Genomic DNA, 15,884 nt, shown 5'->3' on the forward strand with positions numbered 1-15,884 from the left:
AATATAATATCTCATCCTAAAACATTATTTATATACTAACATTACATCAGTTATGCATTTTTTTGTTTAACTTTTTTTATATTTTAAACTTATTACATAATTTCTGTTTTTTCAATAGCTAAGTTTGAGAGATAACCCTCTGGTTGTGAAATTCGTGAATGATATGACTTACAATCCTGCTACACTGCTTGAGATTGCTGCTAGAGTTGTCAAAGTGAATGATATAACTCACACTCCTGAAGACCTGCCAAGATGCCTAAGGGAGTACCTTAACTCTGCACATTATTGCGTCAATCCAAGGTGCAATGGTAAGTATTTTAATTTTTTTTCAATCCAAGATTTGTTGTTGAAGTAAATAATTGCATTTAACCCATCATTTACTCCAATGCCAAGTAAGGCATGAGTTTGTTTTACAGGAGATAGTCGTTTAAACTTTGAAAATAGAAATTGATACTAAATGTTAAATTAGTATCAATTTCTATTTTTTCTTGAATGTACTGTAATTACAAATCTTAATGGGAAGATAAATATATTTAAATCTGCTCAACATGGCAGCGATTTTACTCTATATTTGACTGAACAAAATTGATTAGCTTTCTTTTTGGTTTAACAAAGCAAATGAACAATATTGAAACAATACAAAAAATAAAAATATATTAAATTAAAAACCCTTCATATATAAAAAATAACCATTTACTCAAAAAGAGGATATTACAATATAGTAAAATCTTTAAAAGTAAAAAAAAAACTGATTTTGTTCAGTTTGACTTTACTTTGAAGACTTTCTTATTATCGAATAAATTTTTTTAATATAAGAAAAAAATTTAACCTTTTTAAAATTTAAAGATATATTTATATGAGCATCTGCGATTAAGAAGAAAAATTAATTAATTACTTAAAAAGTACATGAGAAGCTACATTGTCCATCACTAAGAAAGGTCGCTATCTATTTATTTCTACATAGATAAAAATTTTCTTTGAAAAATCCAGTCAAACCTAATCAATTAACTCAGATTTATTTTAACTGACTGTACATGTAAGCCCCTGATGTAAAATAACAATTGTTCTATTTATCAAATTATAGCTCCAATTATATTTATAAACCCTACTACTTAAAAATTCTATCTATTTTGAAAAATAAAATCATTATGTTTAAAAATTAATTTGTGTTTTTTCAGGTGTGTTTTTCGATAATCGTGTGGAGCATATCAAATTTGTTGATTTTTGCGGCAAATATCGCGTCCCATTGCTGCAATATTTGTGCTCTTCGAAATGTGTTGTCGATAATTCTGCTCTTCGTGAAGGAGGAGGTCATTCATACCGAACGGACATCATGAGGAAAGTTCTGCTTGGATAGCCCTTGGTCAGCCCCTATCTTGTTATCTTAGGGGGAGGTATAACTAATGAATCGAGTGCTTCACATTCATCTCTCATGTTATGAAGTGATATAATGAATAAGGAAGAAAAAGATATTATAATATTCATTTGTTTTATAATTGCAAATATATATTCTTATCCGTGATTGGTAGGGCCTATTTCTAATTATAGAGATCAGTGAATATACCACTTGATCTAAGAAAACATTCCAAAATATATATTAACAGTTCTTTATTGAATATATATAAAACTTATATCCTCAATTTATGAATTTTAATTGGATGTTAATATTTCGTAGAGGTAATAAGGCATTTTTTATTGTTACAAAATAATTTTTCTTTTTACTAATATTAAACATCTGACAGTTTTGTTGTAACATATTGAGAGTAGCAAACTTAGTTTTTCATCTGTAAAATACTATACATTACCATGTTATTAATAAAATTTGCATTCCATTTCTTGTATGTTATAAATTAGATTTTTTTTTGTTATCAGATGACTTATGATTTGTCACTGAAGGTATGTGTTTATCGAAAAAGAAAATCTTGTAATTTTTTTTGATACCATATTATGTTTATAACAGTTATTATGTTAAGTTTATTTTTTCTTTGAAGTTTAATTATTACTATGGATAAGTTACCATTATCAAGTTATGGGAGTTTTTTTTTCATATGTAAAACAATTATTAATTATACTGTTGTAAAAAGAGAAAAGTTTAATTTTGTGTTATTGTGAGTCATGTGGCCAACAGTATGTCTTAAAAAGTTGTGCCATCCCATTTCAAAGAACATTTGTACTTGAACTACTATAATTACAAAATGTTTATATGACATTTCCTTTCAAGGTTCTCTCTTGATGATGATCTTAGTTGGTGGTAAAAAGTCACATTATCTATATACTCCAAATTCCTTTGACTGTTCATAAAAAAAAAAATCTGTTGATGATTTTTCAGCTCTTGTTCATTGTTAAAACTTTAAAATTCATGATAAATAAATTTCTCTGATTAATGTTACCTATATTAATTAATTATTTGTGATAATTTTTAACTAATCAAAATTAAACTAAAAATCCTTGAATTCCTTTTTATGCTAGGAATATATTTCTCTTAATGTGGCTGTAACCAAGATTTTGTCAAATTTGTTTTTTAGTGTTACCATTAAATTTTTAAGGAATTTAAAAGATTATTTTTAGTTTTCTAAATTTGTGTAGTGAAATTAAACATTATTTCATTACATTTCCCATTTCCTTTTTATTAATGCTTTTTATGAAGTATAAAATTTGTGTCCTGAAACACTAGATTAGTTTTAATAAGTAGATTTGTATTGCAATATTCTTGGCTAACTACAGTTCTAAGGCAGATGGGGGTTACGGAAAGACAGCATTTATATATTTTTGTATTCCTATTTCTATTATATATTTCGTAGCAGTTCCTTATGGGAACTGACTTAGAATTCTTAGAAAGGTCTATTTAAACCAAGAACTAGATACCACAGACCCCCTTGGTATGATATGCTAGATATAATTGTTGTTTAATTACTCATTGAATATCCTTTCCAATGCTGTATTGTTCACCAATTTACTAAGTTATGCTAATCAGGTGGCATGTAAGGTGTAAAAACTATAAAATCAAGTCAGGCTAACATTAGATTGTATTTATGAAAGAGAGCTTGAACAAGCTGACATTATCATAATTAATACTGACATGAAATTGAGAATACCGTGGGAAACTATAATTATTCTGTTGAATCTAATTAATTTTCCATCCAAAATTACAGTTAAGGACTATCACTTATGTGTGTTGTGAGCTTCGGCTTTCTGGATTCAGGCAGGCTTTGGCAGTTCCTCCCATCAGCCTTCTTTGGATGTACTCTCTGTGCCCCTGGACTGTACTCTTAAACTTCCTCCAAAAATGAATCCTCTTTATTTTTCTCCTCATTGGAATTATTTCCTCCCCTCTATTTCCCTTCCATTACATTGGCTCATCAAATTTTGGGGGCGGAAATCCCCAACCTAAACAGCAGGGTGGCTTCGATCCCTTGATTACCAAAAGAATTTTCCTATTTTATTTTCTCTTCTCTTTATGGCTAATCCTGATACTGCCTAGCCGGGTATCCCACAAATCTGTTCTTGTACCTGCTCAGAAGCACTCCCCAATGCTTATCTAAAGTGGTTCCTAGACCATTTGATTTGCCACTAATAGTCCCAGAAGAGCCAACCCTTTTAACCTGTGAGTCTGTCACTGCTATTGTTAATATTCAGAGTATCTATTGAATTTAACCTGATTACTCCTTAGCCCAGTACTCTCAATACGTAGCAGCATCTTCGGTAAGAGTCCATCCCTCGAAAAATGGTTAGCTACACCGTTTAGATTGAAATTAATTCCACTTCTATTCGCAGAATGCATTAGAAAATCAAATTCTAGTGGTAATCATTGATGTAATTTTGCTTTTATATTTGCTATGATATATATATATATATAAGCTTTTGGTATGTTCCCATCCGTATTTCATCTATCATCTATTGATCAGTTAAATGATTTTAAACCTGGTATCCCTTAGGCATCTGTTATTAGTCATTTTATTAGATATCAGTGCTAGTATTACACTTTGAAAATCTATCTAAAGACATTGTTTTGGATTATAAGCATTTATGAGCCTTGGAGGACAATTTCAATTTCACCACTGAGATTGGTTTACCTGTTTCGATGAGTTTTCTATTTTTATATTAACTACTACTTGCTTACTTCTTTCCTTGGTCAGTATAACCATTCGTGAATGAATACTTAAATTATTTAGGATATATGTATTCCAATTTTTGAAGTGGAACATGTCTTAGCACTTAGTACTTGGCACTTTTAACACCAATTGTTAGATTTGAATCTTAGTCGTAATCGGTCTGGTGGGCCTTACATGGTTGATATAACTTATATTATATATATTTTTTAACAGTTGATTATGAGGGGGTGTAGCCATACAAATGACACCCCTAACTATATACAATGTTCTTATTAAAAGAAAAAAATAATAAAATAAATAGATAAGAATAATGCTTCTTAATAAGAGAGGAAAGTAAAATTAATAACAAAAAATAATGATTTTGGTAAACTTAAATAATACAAACAACTGTCTTTTAATAGTAAAAAGAAACAACTTAATTTGAAAAAGGGAAGAGAGAAAAAAATAATAAGTAAATAGAGGTAGTGTGACTATGAATTAATTTTATATTTATTAAAAATTTATAAAAGAATGTCCTGGAGCAGTCTGGGCTTCAGTCTTCGGGTTGAGGTTGGCTTTCCCAGGTTCTAGGTCACTGCTCCTTCAACTGGGAGTGGAACTTTATGAACCATTTTTTGATATAATCATCTTTGACTCCATTTGTAATTTGTGATGCAATTGGTTATTTCTTATGAACCAAGGTGCATTAACTGCAATTCTTATGATTTTATTTTGAAAAGATTGTAGTTTTTTCCTTTTCGTGAAGGATGCCGCTCCCCAGACTTCACAGCCGTACATCAGCAGTGGCCTGAGGATTGTTTTAAATATAAGAACAGTTGTTTCTGGTTTTAGTTTGGAATTTCTGTTTAGGAGAGGATATATCATTGCTAACCTTGCATAAGTTTGATGTTGATATGGTGATTCCAGGTAAGGCGGCAATCTAGTATTCTCCCTGAGAATCAAATAAAAAAGCCTTCATCATCATTTGAATATCCTCACCTGGTCGAAGGAATTCAAATGCTTATAATGAATTGTTATGAAAAATGGAAATCTCAAGTAATTTTCTCTTATGTTCATATTACGCACCCCAAAACTATTAAATGTACTTTGCAATTGAGGTGATTTACTACTTCAGGCCTCATTCATAATATCCCTTCTCATAGGAAATGTGCCACAGAAGTAATGGAAGAAGTTACAAATTATTTTAACTACCAAAATGATCTTTATTTACTTACTATAACTAAGACCTACCAAGTTATATTTTAAAATTCATGAAAAAAAAGGGGGAGTATCAGTTGAGTCTTGGCCATTCTACATAATATAAAGTTGTGTACATGCTATTCTAATGAATATATAATTCTTTGGACTTGGATAACTCTTCCCTATTAGCCATAGTTTCAAACCAGATTTGTTTTCTGAATTATTCATGGTCAATTTTAAAGCCATCTTTAATTTTTTGTAAAAACTCAGCTCACGTGCTTATGTTAGTAAAACGGAAAATAGAGCAGACTTATATGGATAAAAAACCACCTACATCATGGGCATAAATATGATCAACGTTCTTTCAGAAATGTATCTAATTTTAAATATTTAACTGCAAATTGATCAACAATTTCAACTTACAATAATTTATAATAAATTTTCTGCACTTATTGATAAGTGCCAAAAATTACTTCACACCTCCAATTTACCACTTACCTCAGACATACATAAAATCACAAAGACTCATTAATTAGTTATTTATTAAAATCAACAAATAACAGCTCTCTCAAAACCAGTTAAAACAATAAAAAAATTTTCGGAGAAGGAATAAAATATAATTAGGAAAGTAAATATCTGGAAAGATTTCATTTGAGAGTTGACATTAAGGGTTTATTTTGAAGGCTAAGTAAAAAAATTGAGTTATTTTATTTTAATATGTTAAGCAGCTGTAACTAATTCAACAAACAACATTAATTAATTAATTCTTGAAGCATTTAGAGCAGTGGGGGTGGAGCATACATAGTTGATTGTCTGCCTTAGTGGTCCTGAGACTTCTTAGGTTTGGAAATTGATTTAGGAGGTAATAAGATTTAGACAAATATAAAAAAAAGGACTTATTTGTTTGTATATAGATAGCATACAAATAATATATAATAGCTAATTAGAATTTATAATTAATACCCAACTGAATTTTGGTAATGTTCAAAATGCAAAGATGGGTAAAACAACTTGCAAAGAATTATGATAAAATATTTAACCAGTTATTTTATAATCATTATTGACAACGGATATTCATTAACAAAAAGATGGTTTGGAGTCATCACAATTACACTGACCATGGTTTTATTTATTACTCACTAATATTTTTTAACCACTTTACAGGTTTCTACAAAATCCTGTATATAAAAATGTATAATATACATAAAAATATACGGAATAAACCATTTTAGTTTAGACAAAAAATCGTTAGATCGTAAATAGTTTGACCTGGGTACTTTGTTCATTTTTAGACTAGCTCTATAAATTGAGTTGAAGGTTTGGCTTAAAAAATACACCCCTATAGTGTATTCCATCTTCAATACTTAACAATCAACCCCTCAAAGATAAATTATCTTCTTATCATATTGTATATAATTCTTGTTGCCTATCAGGATCACTAAATCTCAACAGCCTAGGTCTCCAACATTCCTGAGATTACTAACATCAGTCCCTTGGTTCTTGGACATCAATCCTCATTTGGAAATAAATACTTTCCAAAAATAAAAATAATAAACCATCTACTTGCCTCTTTCTATGAGGGTTAATAACTGATTATAAAATATTAATAAACCTTAGTCGAAGTGAACGTTAAAATAGCCAGTGTTTTTCAACATTCCTTATTAATTTCAAGAAAAATAACAATATTACTTATTTATATTTTCATAGTCTCTTCAAAACATATAAACATTTTCATAAGAGACTCAACAGTTAGGTCATTGCCAAGAGTGCCTTAACCACATTTGTGGTAAAATTAAAAAAAAAAAAAAAAAAAAAAATGTAAACAAGGATAATTGGGATAGGTATACCAAAACTGTGGCCAAGTTATTTATTTTTTTCGCTTTTCATATCTCTTAACACAACTATCATGTAAAGATTATTATTAATTCTTAAAATGTAGTAAGTATTTACTGTTATATTATAATAATTTTTGGTATTTTTTTTATTTTTTATTATTTTTTTTTTTTAAACTGCCAGTTAAAAATATGATAAGACAGAAGATTACAGTAAAATTTTATTTTTCCTGTTATAATTTATATGTATATACATTTGTGTGTGTATGTGTACAATTTATTAACACATACACACACCCATATACATACAGAAAACATCTAGTACAATAAAACACAGTTATTTACATAGCTCAATTAAAAAATAAAATAAAATATATGATAAAGACAAAAGCGCTCCACACATAAGGTACTGGGTGTAGAGGAGTCGGAGCGCACTATTGTGAAAATTTTATTAAGCTTTATACACAAAGTTGTGCTAAAAATCACAACAAAATAAGTTTATAGAAAATTATAAACACAAGGTCTATTCTTCAGTCTACTGGGAAGGATAGAAAAAAAAAAGTGAAAAAAAATTAAAGAAATACCTGAAATAGCATACGTATATACACATCGATTGCATTGTTAGATAATTTTCTGTTTAATACTATATACATGTATATAGTATAATAGTTTAATATATATATACATGTGCCCAAATACACACACACTCATACAAATACACATAAATATACTATTTAATATCCAACATCATATAATACAATAATATATACCACACATCATAAAGGTATAATGAAATTGAAATCATTCATACATTGATACGATTTAATTTATACACTTGAATTCTGATAACTATAATAAACAAGAATAAAATTAACATTTTTTTTTTCTTTTTGTATCATTTTCATTTTATACAAATAATTGACAAAGTAACATTTAAAGCAGATGAAGATAATTTAAAATTGCAAGCATTCCAGCTGTATTTATTAGGTATTCAAACACATGCAGCTGTTATGCATGTGTATGTGTTTGGGTGTGTGTGTCTATGTGCGTACGCAACAGATACTGTTGCTTTTACTACTGAATTATAATCATATACAATAATATATATATTTATTTATATATATTAGTACTTGAGTTGGTCAGCCATCATGCGGGTGTGTCCCTTTGATAAAGGTGGCACTATGTTGAATGACTACAGTGAAAAACTACAAACATTGAAACATGAGAGAGAAATGAAGGCCGACGACGCTATATATTAAAATTATCACTAGCATTTTTTTATATTTATATAAAAACCACTTTAATACTACATTTTTTGTTTTACAACTGTGACAGAAGTGATTAAAATAGTGTATTAAGGATTAAAAACCTGCATAACAGTCATAGCCCGCCTGCTACCCAATACAATATAATTTAGAATTTGAACTATGATAAGGAAGAAAATTAAACATAGTTAACAAAAATATATAAACTCATATATGAGGTAAATAAATATATGGGTCTATGTATGTGTTTGTTTAAAATGTCAATAGTTTCTTCGAATAGCAGGCTGACAAGACGAAAGCAAATTAGCTATGTATTTTTTATTATTTATTTTTTTTGTGTAAGCAGAACATTTAATTGATAGTAGTGGCATAATAATGTAATAAAATAACAACTTTTATAACATAAATTCAGAAACACAATTTCAGACTAGGGCTCTGAGATCTGTCTGTGATTGTACAACACACACAATAGGCTTTTTATTCAGACTTGTTGAATCTGCTATGAAGATGAGAAAAATGAAACTAAAAGAAAAGAATTAGTGCTACTTATTAGGACAGGAACAATAAATGATTTATTAAAATTATGGGAACATATAATAAGAACAAATCCACATATGATATTTAAAACCATATTTAAAAAAAAAAAAAAAATTGGTTCCATGAGACATTAAAACTGCCCCGATAAGCTGAAAACATTGTTTTGTTTTTATAATATATTCATTTCTCATTAATGTGTATATACTTAATTTATTTTAATATAATTATTTATATATTTATATGTATACATTATAACTTCACTATATATTTTGTACAACTTACGGAAATGGCAATTTGGGCTTTAATGTGTACCTGCTAGTCATAAAACAAAAGCAGCACTCACCAATAAGGCCATTCTAAATTGAATATAATAAAACGATTGAACACAAACACTGTACAACCTCTAAACAGAGGGAGTAGAGAGACAGCGAACCTCTGATCTCATAACAAGGCCATTTAAACATTTACAAGCAAAACAATGTCCATAAAATACATTAAAAATCTGTTCTTCAGTTATTAAAAAAAAATAATAATAAAACAATTCAAATAAATTATAAACACCTAACTAATGATTTAATCACTTCGATTTCATCAACCAATTAAAATTTCATCCAATGCCACAATTCAATGGATTCTTAATCCATACCTTGGCGTGTTTACTAATTTGTAAAATAAATATTAATTATGATTTATTCTAACAATTCATAATCACAAACATATGAATACATGTACAAGGTGTATATGTATGCATATATTTGTATGCACATCTATATACCAAAAAGGTTTCCAAGTAAATTGAGAAGGTCTGTGTGTAGAAGTACATTAGGATATGGGTTCTCCATTTTCAGATTTATAAGTATACAAGCGAATTAAACAGTACGCTATTCAATTTTAGTTTACTCTTCTGGTGATAGTCTACTCTTCAATAACAGTATTTTGTCAGCACCTTTAAGAAAATAATAATAAATTATATTCAAACTACAAAGGTAAAATATCACTCAAAGTTACCTTAAATAACATTAATAAATGTTCAGAAGAACTTCATCAAATTTTAATATTAAAAAAAAAATCAAACCATAAAAGCATAACATTACAAATGGTGTAAATTTTTCCTGTTTTATTTCATTTCATTACATCCTGCACTATAAAACCCAATATATATTTATTTATTTATAATAACAAAATCTTTATTATTTTATTTTTATTTAAACTATTATATTTCTTTTTTAAAATAACAAATAATGATTGACCAAACAACATGATCTGTGTTTCATTCACCTTGACCAATCTCCAACTTACTATATCCTGAAATAAAAAATTGTACATTTGAAAAAAAAAATATATCCAGGTTAATTTGAAAAAAAAATATATCCAGGTTAATGTACAGTATAGTTAATAATAGAGATAAGAATTTAGTCATTTTGATAAACTAATATAATATTACAGGGGTAAAACATAATAATAGTTCAACAGTTAAATTTTTATTTTTATTGTGTAAAAAACATTTACACTAAAAAACTTCCTGATAAAGCCAAAAAAATTTGAACGAAGCTTACGCTTGGAGGAATAATCCAATATGCGAGTCGTGCTAGTGTGCTAATTTTGATTTAAACTAAACTACAATATTAAACTCTAAAGAATACTCTTATTTTTATCATTAAGCAAGATTTTTATGAGGCAGCAAGAATAAACTAATCATCTAAGAATTTGACTTATTAAGCGATATAAGTTAAAAAGGTAGAAGTAATATAAACTATTTTTTGAATGATGTGGATATTTTTAAAAAATAATAAGGTGGCACTCAGCCATTTCTCTACATGAAGTAATGCCTAACGGCTGTTCCTTGGAAAGGAGCAGGTGTGTAGGAAAGTGGTTTTAGTGAATAAGAATCCCACAAACGGATAAGTACAGGCCTATCTGTGTCTTTTGAAGATTTCTACCTACCCTCGTAAAAAAAAAACACACACACACAGACCATTTTGCAAAACTTTGTTATTTGAACTCAGGAGACCTCAAAACGTGCATTTCTGCCGAAAACTGGAATTTAAAATTTTTCATGATCCCAATACTTCCCCACATTATATATTTCATACAGAGGTAAGTAAAAGTAAAAATAAATGAAAGATTAATTAGAATGCCAGCCAAAACTTCATGGAATTTCCTGACTTTTTAAGTCCGATAGACACCCTAGTTTAAAAATAATTTACATACCAGTAACAATTTGATTCTAAATAATTTTGAATTTTGCAATAATCGCTGTCTGTAATCTCAAAAATGTATTTGTTTTAAATAAAGACCAAAGAAAATCTACTTTCCTGTGATCAACCATGTTACCATCAAACTAACCTCCACTTTCAATTAGAATAAAACCTAAACTTAAAAAGTAAAAAAGAAATCTAGTTTTAGAAATGAAAATTAAAGCATGAAGAAATGGTAATTTTTTTATCTTGTTTTTCTTCAGAGTTTTGCTGAATTAAAATTAACTTAAAATAATTAGACTAGTCACAAAAGTTTAATACAACTAAACATCAATACTCATTTATTTGAAAAATTGATAGAACACATAATATACTTGTAAAAAAAAAGTAATAGAATAAATATTGGTGTCATTTTTTATTCACTGTGAGAAACTGAATATTTTATAAATGTAGCCTATATTATTTAAAAGCATAGTATATACTTGAATAATATACATGCACTATATATTAAGTACGTTTACAAAACATTAAACTTCTCACAATATATAAAAAAAACATTTTCAGCGGCTCATGATGAGAACTTAACAAAAGAAAATAAACTGTTCCTGGACATTTGGAGCCTTTAGTTTGGTCACTAATCAACTAAACGCTTACAAGATAATTCCTTAGCTCTGTGACTGACCTAGGCCATATCTTGAGATGACCTTTCTTGCTGCGAAGCAGAACTGTCGCCTGTTGTACTGGTACCGGCTCCTTCAGGAGTGCTGCTTTGGACATTTGTGCTTCCTCTTGGCACCAAGATACCGTTCAAACTTGGCTCTATGCTTAACTCTAAACAAAGATAACAAAACATATTTTATTATTTAAAAGGCTCATTTTAACATAAATTTATGTAAATCTGCCTTATATTCATAACATAACTCCAAAATAACAGTATAAGACCAATCCACATCGTTACTATATAGTTAAGATAACGGACTTAACAAGAATGAAAAACATCAGATATAGTAACCAATTATAGCTGATTTAGACCATTAATTCAACGATTTCATCAACAGGGTGTACAAAATAAATCAGATAATTCATATTTTAAGAGTGAACTATTATAGTAAACATCTTAGTGAGATCACAAAAAATTTCTATTAAAACTTTCTAGCATTGATTGCCAATAAATAAACCATATGAATAAAGAATGAATACAGATCTCGGGACTAAGATTTTACATGATCAATCATCTAGATCTCCCAAGCTAATTGGCCAAATTACAACTAATTTAAGATATTGGATCTATATTATATTATTTCAAAATGGAAGATAATAAATATGAAAATTGGGCACCAACTTTATTAAAATTATCAAGATGAAATCTACAATTATTTATGAAATGTATATAATGAACAGTCAAAGTAATTCCTCAACATACATTCAATTATTAACTATTAGTTCATAAGCATAAAGTAAGCATGTTTCTATAGATCTCAGTTTCGGTATTTTTTCATTCGTACGGTTGTATATTTATATCTTTATTTCAATGAAATTAACTTTTAAAAAATATATATATTATTTTAATAGTTTAGTGAGTACTAAAGCAACTTTTGTATGAATATTTTCTTAACAAACCAAATAATATTAAGTACAAATCATGCTTTCCTTACTTCCTAAGGAATAATAATCATATAATGGTAATACTAATTATTAATTTAATAATAATAGTATCATATTGAACAGTATAATTAGAATAATACATTTAAAGCCAAGTTAGTGCGTGCTGTGACCTCCATGCATCTATAAACCACCAGATGAATTTCTCACATGAATTGAAAATTCTAATGGATCAGGGTTTAGCTATTTCATTTCTCCCATTATTTCAAAATAAATGAAGATGATAAATCAATTAGTCACCTTCTTAAATTCGGAACTCAAGAATAAGGTTACTATTTACTATTAAGTAATTCTGAAATCCCCAACAAATTTATCCACAGTATATACTTTTTATCACAAGTAAATATTATATTTATGAAAAGATGGTTTGAGTTTTCCAAAAATTTTACTCGACGATATGCCTGCTTGGTGGTCAACTCTTGAGGAATCATTCACAATAAAAAGCTCACCTTCCTAAGGTTATATAGCCCACCATTTATGGTCGATAGGGAAACTCCAGGCAGCACCGGCTTTATATTTTGATTCAATTTCTACAAGCTGTCATTAGATTTCAAAAGCTGTTTTGTGATAAGGCTGAAAAATTATAAGAGTTGCATGTTTGAAGTTTTATAATAAAATTAAATGAGATCATTTTCGTAATATTGTAATACTGCATTTTTGTAATATATAAATACTGCAGTATGATTTATGGCATGATTAAGTCAGCTAAAAATAAACCAATAAATATAAAACTTTCATTATAGATTAACTTCCTCAGAAATACAAAAACAAAACAATTACTTTGAAATCAGGAGGTGAAGTTAAATGACTTCATTATAAATCTCCAGACAAATTTATTGATTTCAAAAGTGGTGGAAACCTTAGATAAAATAAAATGGTTTTATATGATGGACAATTCCAGAATACAGATGGTATTCAGAATGTACACCTCTGCCAATACAATTGCTATGTATTTATCTCTCATATGAGTAAACGTGTGAACAACTAAGAATAATGCAAAAATAACTAAACTGAATAAAAAATTTTCAGAATAGTAAGATATAGACTAAGATCTAAATAATTAAATTTTCTCCACACACTAAATTTGATATTGTAAGGGCAAAAAGGACTGGAAAGTAGGAAGCTATAATGTATACAGTGCCGTCCCAAAATGGAATCAAATAAATCAAAATCAAAAACAGAATAAGGCAAGATTTAGGTATGACTATCACTAGGTCCGACCAACCATAATGCTTACTAAATTGTTGACAATATTTTTCAGTATCATGTTACAAGTAACTCAAAAGATTTTTTTATTCCAAGAAATGTGAAAATCAATGTTACTTAGTTATTCTTTTACTGTTAACCAAGTTATAACTTTTGATAATACACTAACATGATTTCATATGGTTTGTGCATATTTTGTCATTCATCACTGCAGAAAAGATTGTATCTAAAAAATGTTTTTTTTTTTTTGTTTGTTTTTTTACAAAAACCAAAAGATTTCAAAGACTCAGAAAAAGCTTGACTGTTGCATCAGTAGATTACAATATACTTTTTTTGTGAGTTAACAATGATCAAATTGAATATGAATACTACAAGAAAAAGTTCCTATTACATATTGTTTTCTAATTAAGCAGTTAATTACTTAATACAAACGCACAATCAAGGTATATTTTAGCCATATTACAATGGATATACCTTTGTGAACGATGATTTTCAACTTAGATTTTTTTTTTTTAATAATCAAGACTGATTAACACCTTTTCTGACCTTGAATAAAATTACCAATTCGAGCTCCATTAAATACTGCGATAATGCACATCTATACTAGATCAATTAACTAGCTTTTTGATATTTCAAGTTCAACCAAATGAAATACACTTCTGATAGTGAATTAAGTCTTAATCTCTTGTAAAATCAATTTAAAGTTGGTGGACTACAGCTTTATCTTCTTCTCTAATATTCGATGTGTGGTAAATATCTGATCGAGATATGACCATTTTGGTTTAAACTCACATTAATAATTTCACTTTTACTTAAGTTTAGTCTTGTTTACTTTTCCTATGTAGTTATTTTGGATTGTACTAGTTTCTAACTTCTTCTTTGATTTAATTATTATTTTTTTACAAGGTTTATCTATTCATATGGAGGAGGAACTATACACTACACCAGTACTGTTGTATTTAGAGCATCTACTTTAGCTGTATCCATCTTTCGCACATTTTTAGAGAATGAATAATAATCGAATTCCTAAGAAGAAGTCTATCCTGTTAAAAAGTTAAGAAAAAAGAAGCAGAAAATTTGGAGAAATAATAAAAAAGTAAACCAGTACTTGCCCAGAATTAGATGTAGACTAAATGAGCATGAAAAATATGGGCATCCTGTTTCTATAATTTCTAAGAAATAAAACTTTTCAGGATAAGCATACCAGAAAAATCAAATACTACTTTCAGAAAGTTTATCAGAATTTTTTACTATTCAAGTTCCCATCCATTACCACAACTTCCTTCAGTTAGAAGAAATGACATAAATGAGACTAGCTTTCAAGAAATGTTATTTACTTTACATAACTACACGAAAGTTTACATGATTGTTTAAATATAATTAAGAGTGAGCCTTGATATTTTTTTGCTGTGATCATTACCTTATGTGCGATATATCTAAAATTTTATTTTTACACTACTACTACTACTATTACATAATTTCTAAATTCTATTTCCAGTCAAACTTATGTTTTAACAACTGCCGAAACTTAGCACAACCTACCATAATCTCATTTATGATGGCAATAATTTTCAAAGCAGAATGAAAGCTTTTAATGGATATGAAGTTATAAAACTTCTAATCCTAAAAAAAATAAGTTACTAAAGATGGTAACCATGTTAGTAAATTAAATATATATTTGGTGTTTATCTTGTAATAAAAAAAAAAAAAAAGAGCCTTTATGGTGAAGAATCCTATAGAAATAAAATAAAATTTGTTTTGGAATTCATACCTAATAAAAATATAGGAATTATTGAGATCTATTGGAAAATTTGTCAGATCTAATAGAGGACCATATTATAAATCATAAATTCTAAGAAATAACAATAAATATTAAAACAACTATGATTTTCA

General features: G+C 28.1%; 2 protein-coding genes across 9 annotated transcripts in view; one reads left to right on the forward strand and one right to left on the reverse strand.

Annotated features, from left to right (window-relative positions):
* The window catches only part of LOC106681920 (leucine-rich repeat-containing protein 58), a 37,679-nt gene extending 35,290 nt beyond the window's left edge, over positions 1-2,389 (forward strand). The window contains exons 3-4 of the mRNA XM_014422504.2: positions 119-308; positions 1,179-2,389. Of these exons, the coding sequence (XP_014277990.1) occupies positions 119-308; positions 1,179-1,357 (369 nt within the window). The 3' untranslated portion in view covers positions 1,358-2,389. The remainder of the gene's footprint in view (positions 1-118; positions 309-1,178) is intronic.
* A 4,941-nt stretch (positions 2,390-7,330) lies between these two features.
* Positions 7,331-15,884, reverse strand: part of sgg (shaggy) — a 70,693-nt gene continuing 62,139 nt past the window's right edge. For 6 of the 8 annotated variants that reach the window (XM_014422489.2, XM_014422497.2, XM_014422494.2 and 3 more), the window contains 2 exons: positions 11,806-11,954; positions 7,331-9,871 (listed from right to left, as the gene is read on the reverse strand). In XM_014422489.2, coding sequence (XP_014277975.1) covers positions 11,806-11,954 — 149 coding nt within the window. In that variant the 3' untranslated portion in view covers positions 7,331-9,871. Of the gene's footprint in view, positions 9,872-10,203; positions 10,231-11,777; positions 11,955-15,884 lie in introns of all 8 variants that reach the window. The other 2 variants (XM_067050387.1, XM_014422490.2) reach the window with 2 other exon arrangements.

This window comes from Halyomorpha halys, unplaced genomic scaffold, assembly GCF_000696795.3.
Source record: "Halyomorpha halys isolate HHAL.00 unplaced genomic scaffold, Hhal_1.1 Scaffold374.1, whole genome shotgun sequence".
NCBI classification, from domain to species: Eukaryota; Metazoa; Arthropoda; class Insecta; order Hemiptera; family Pentatomidae; genus Halyomorpha; species Halyomorpha halys.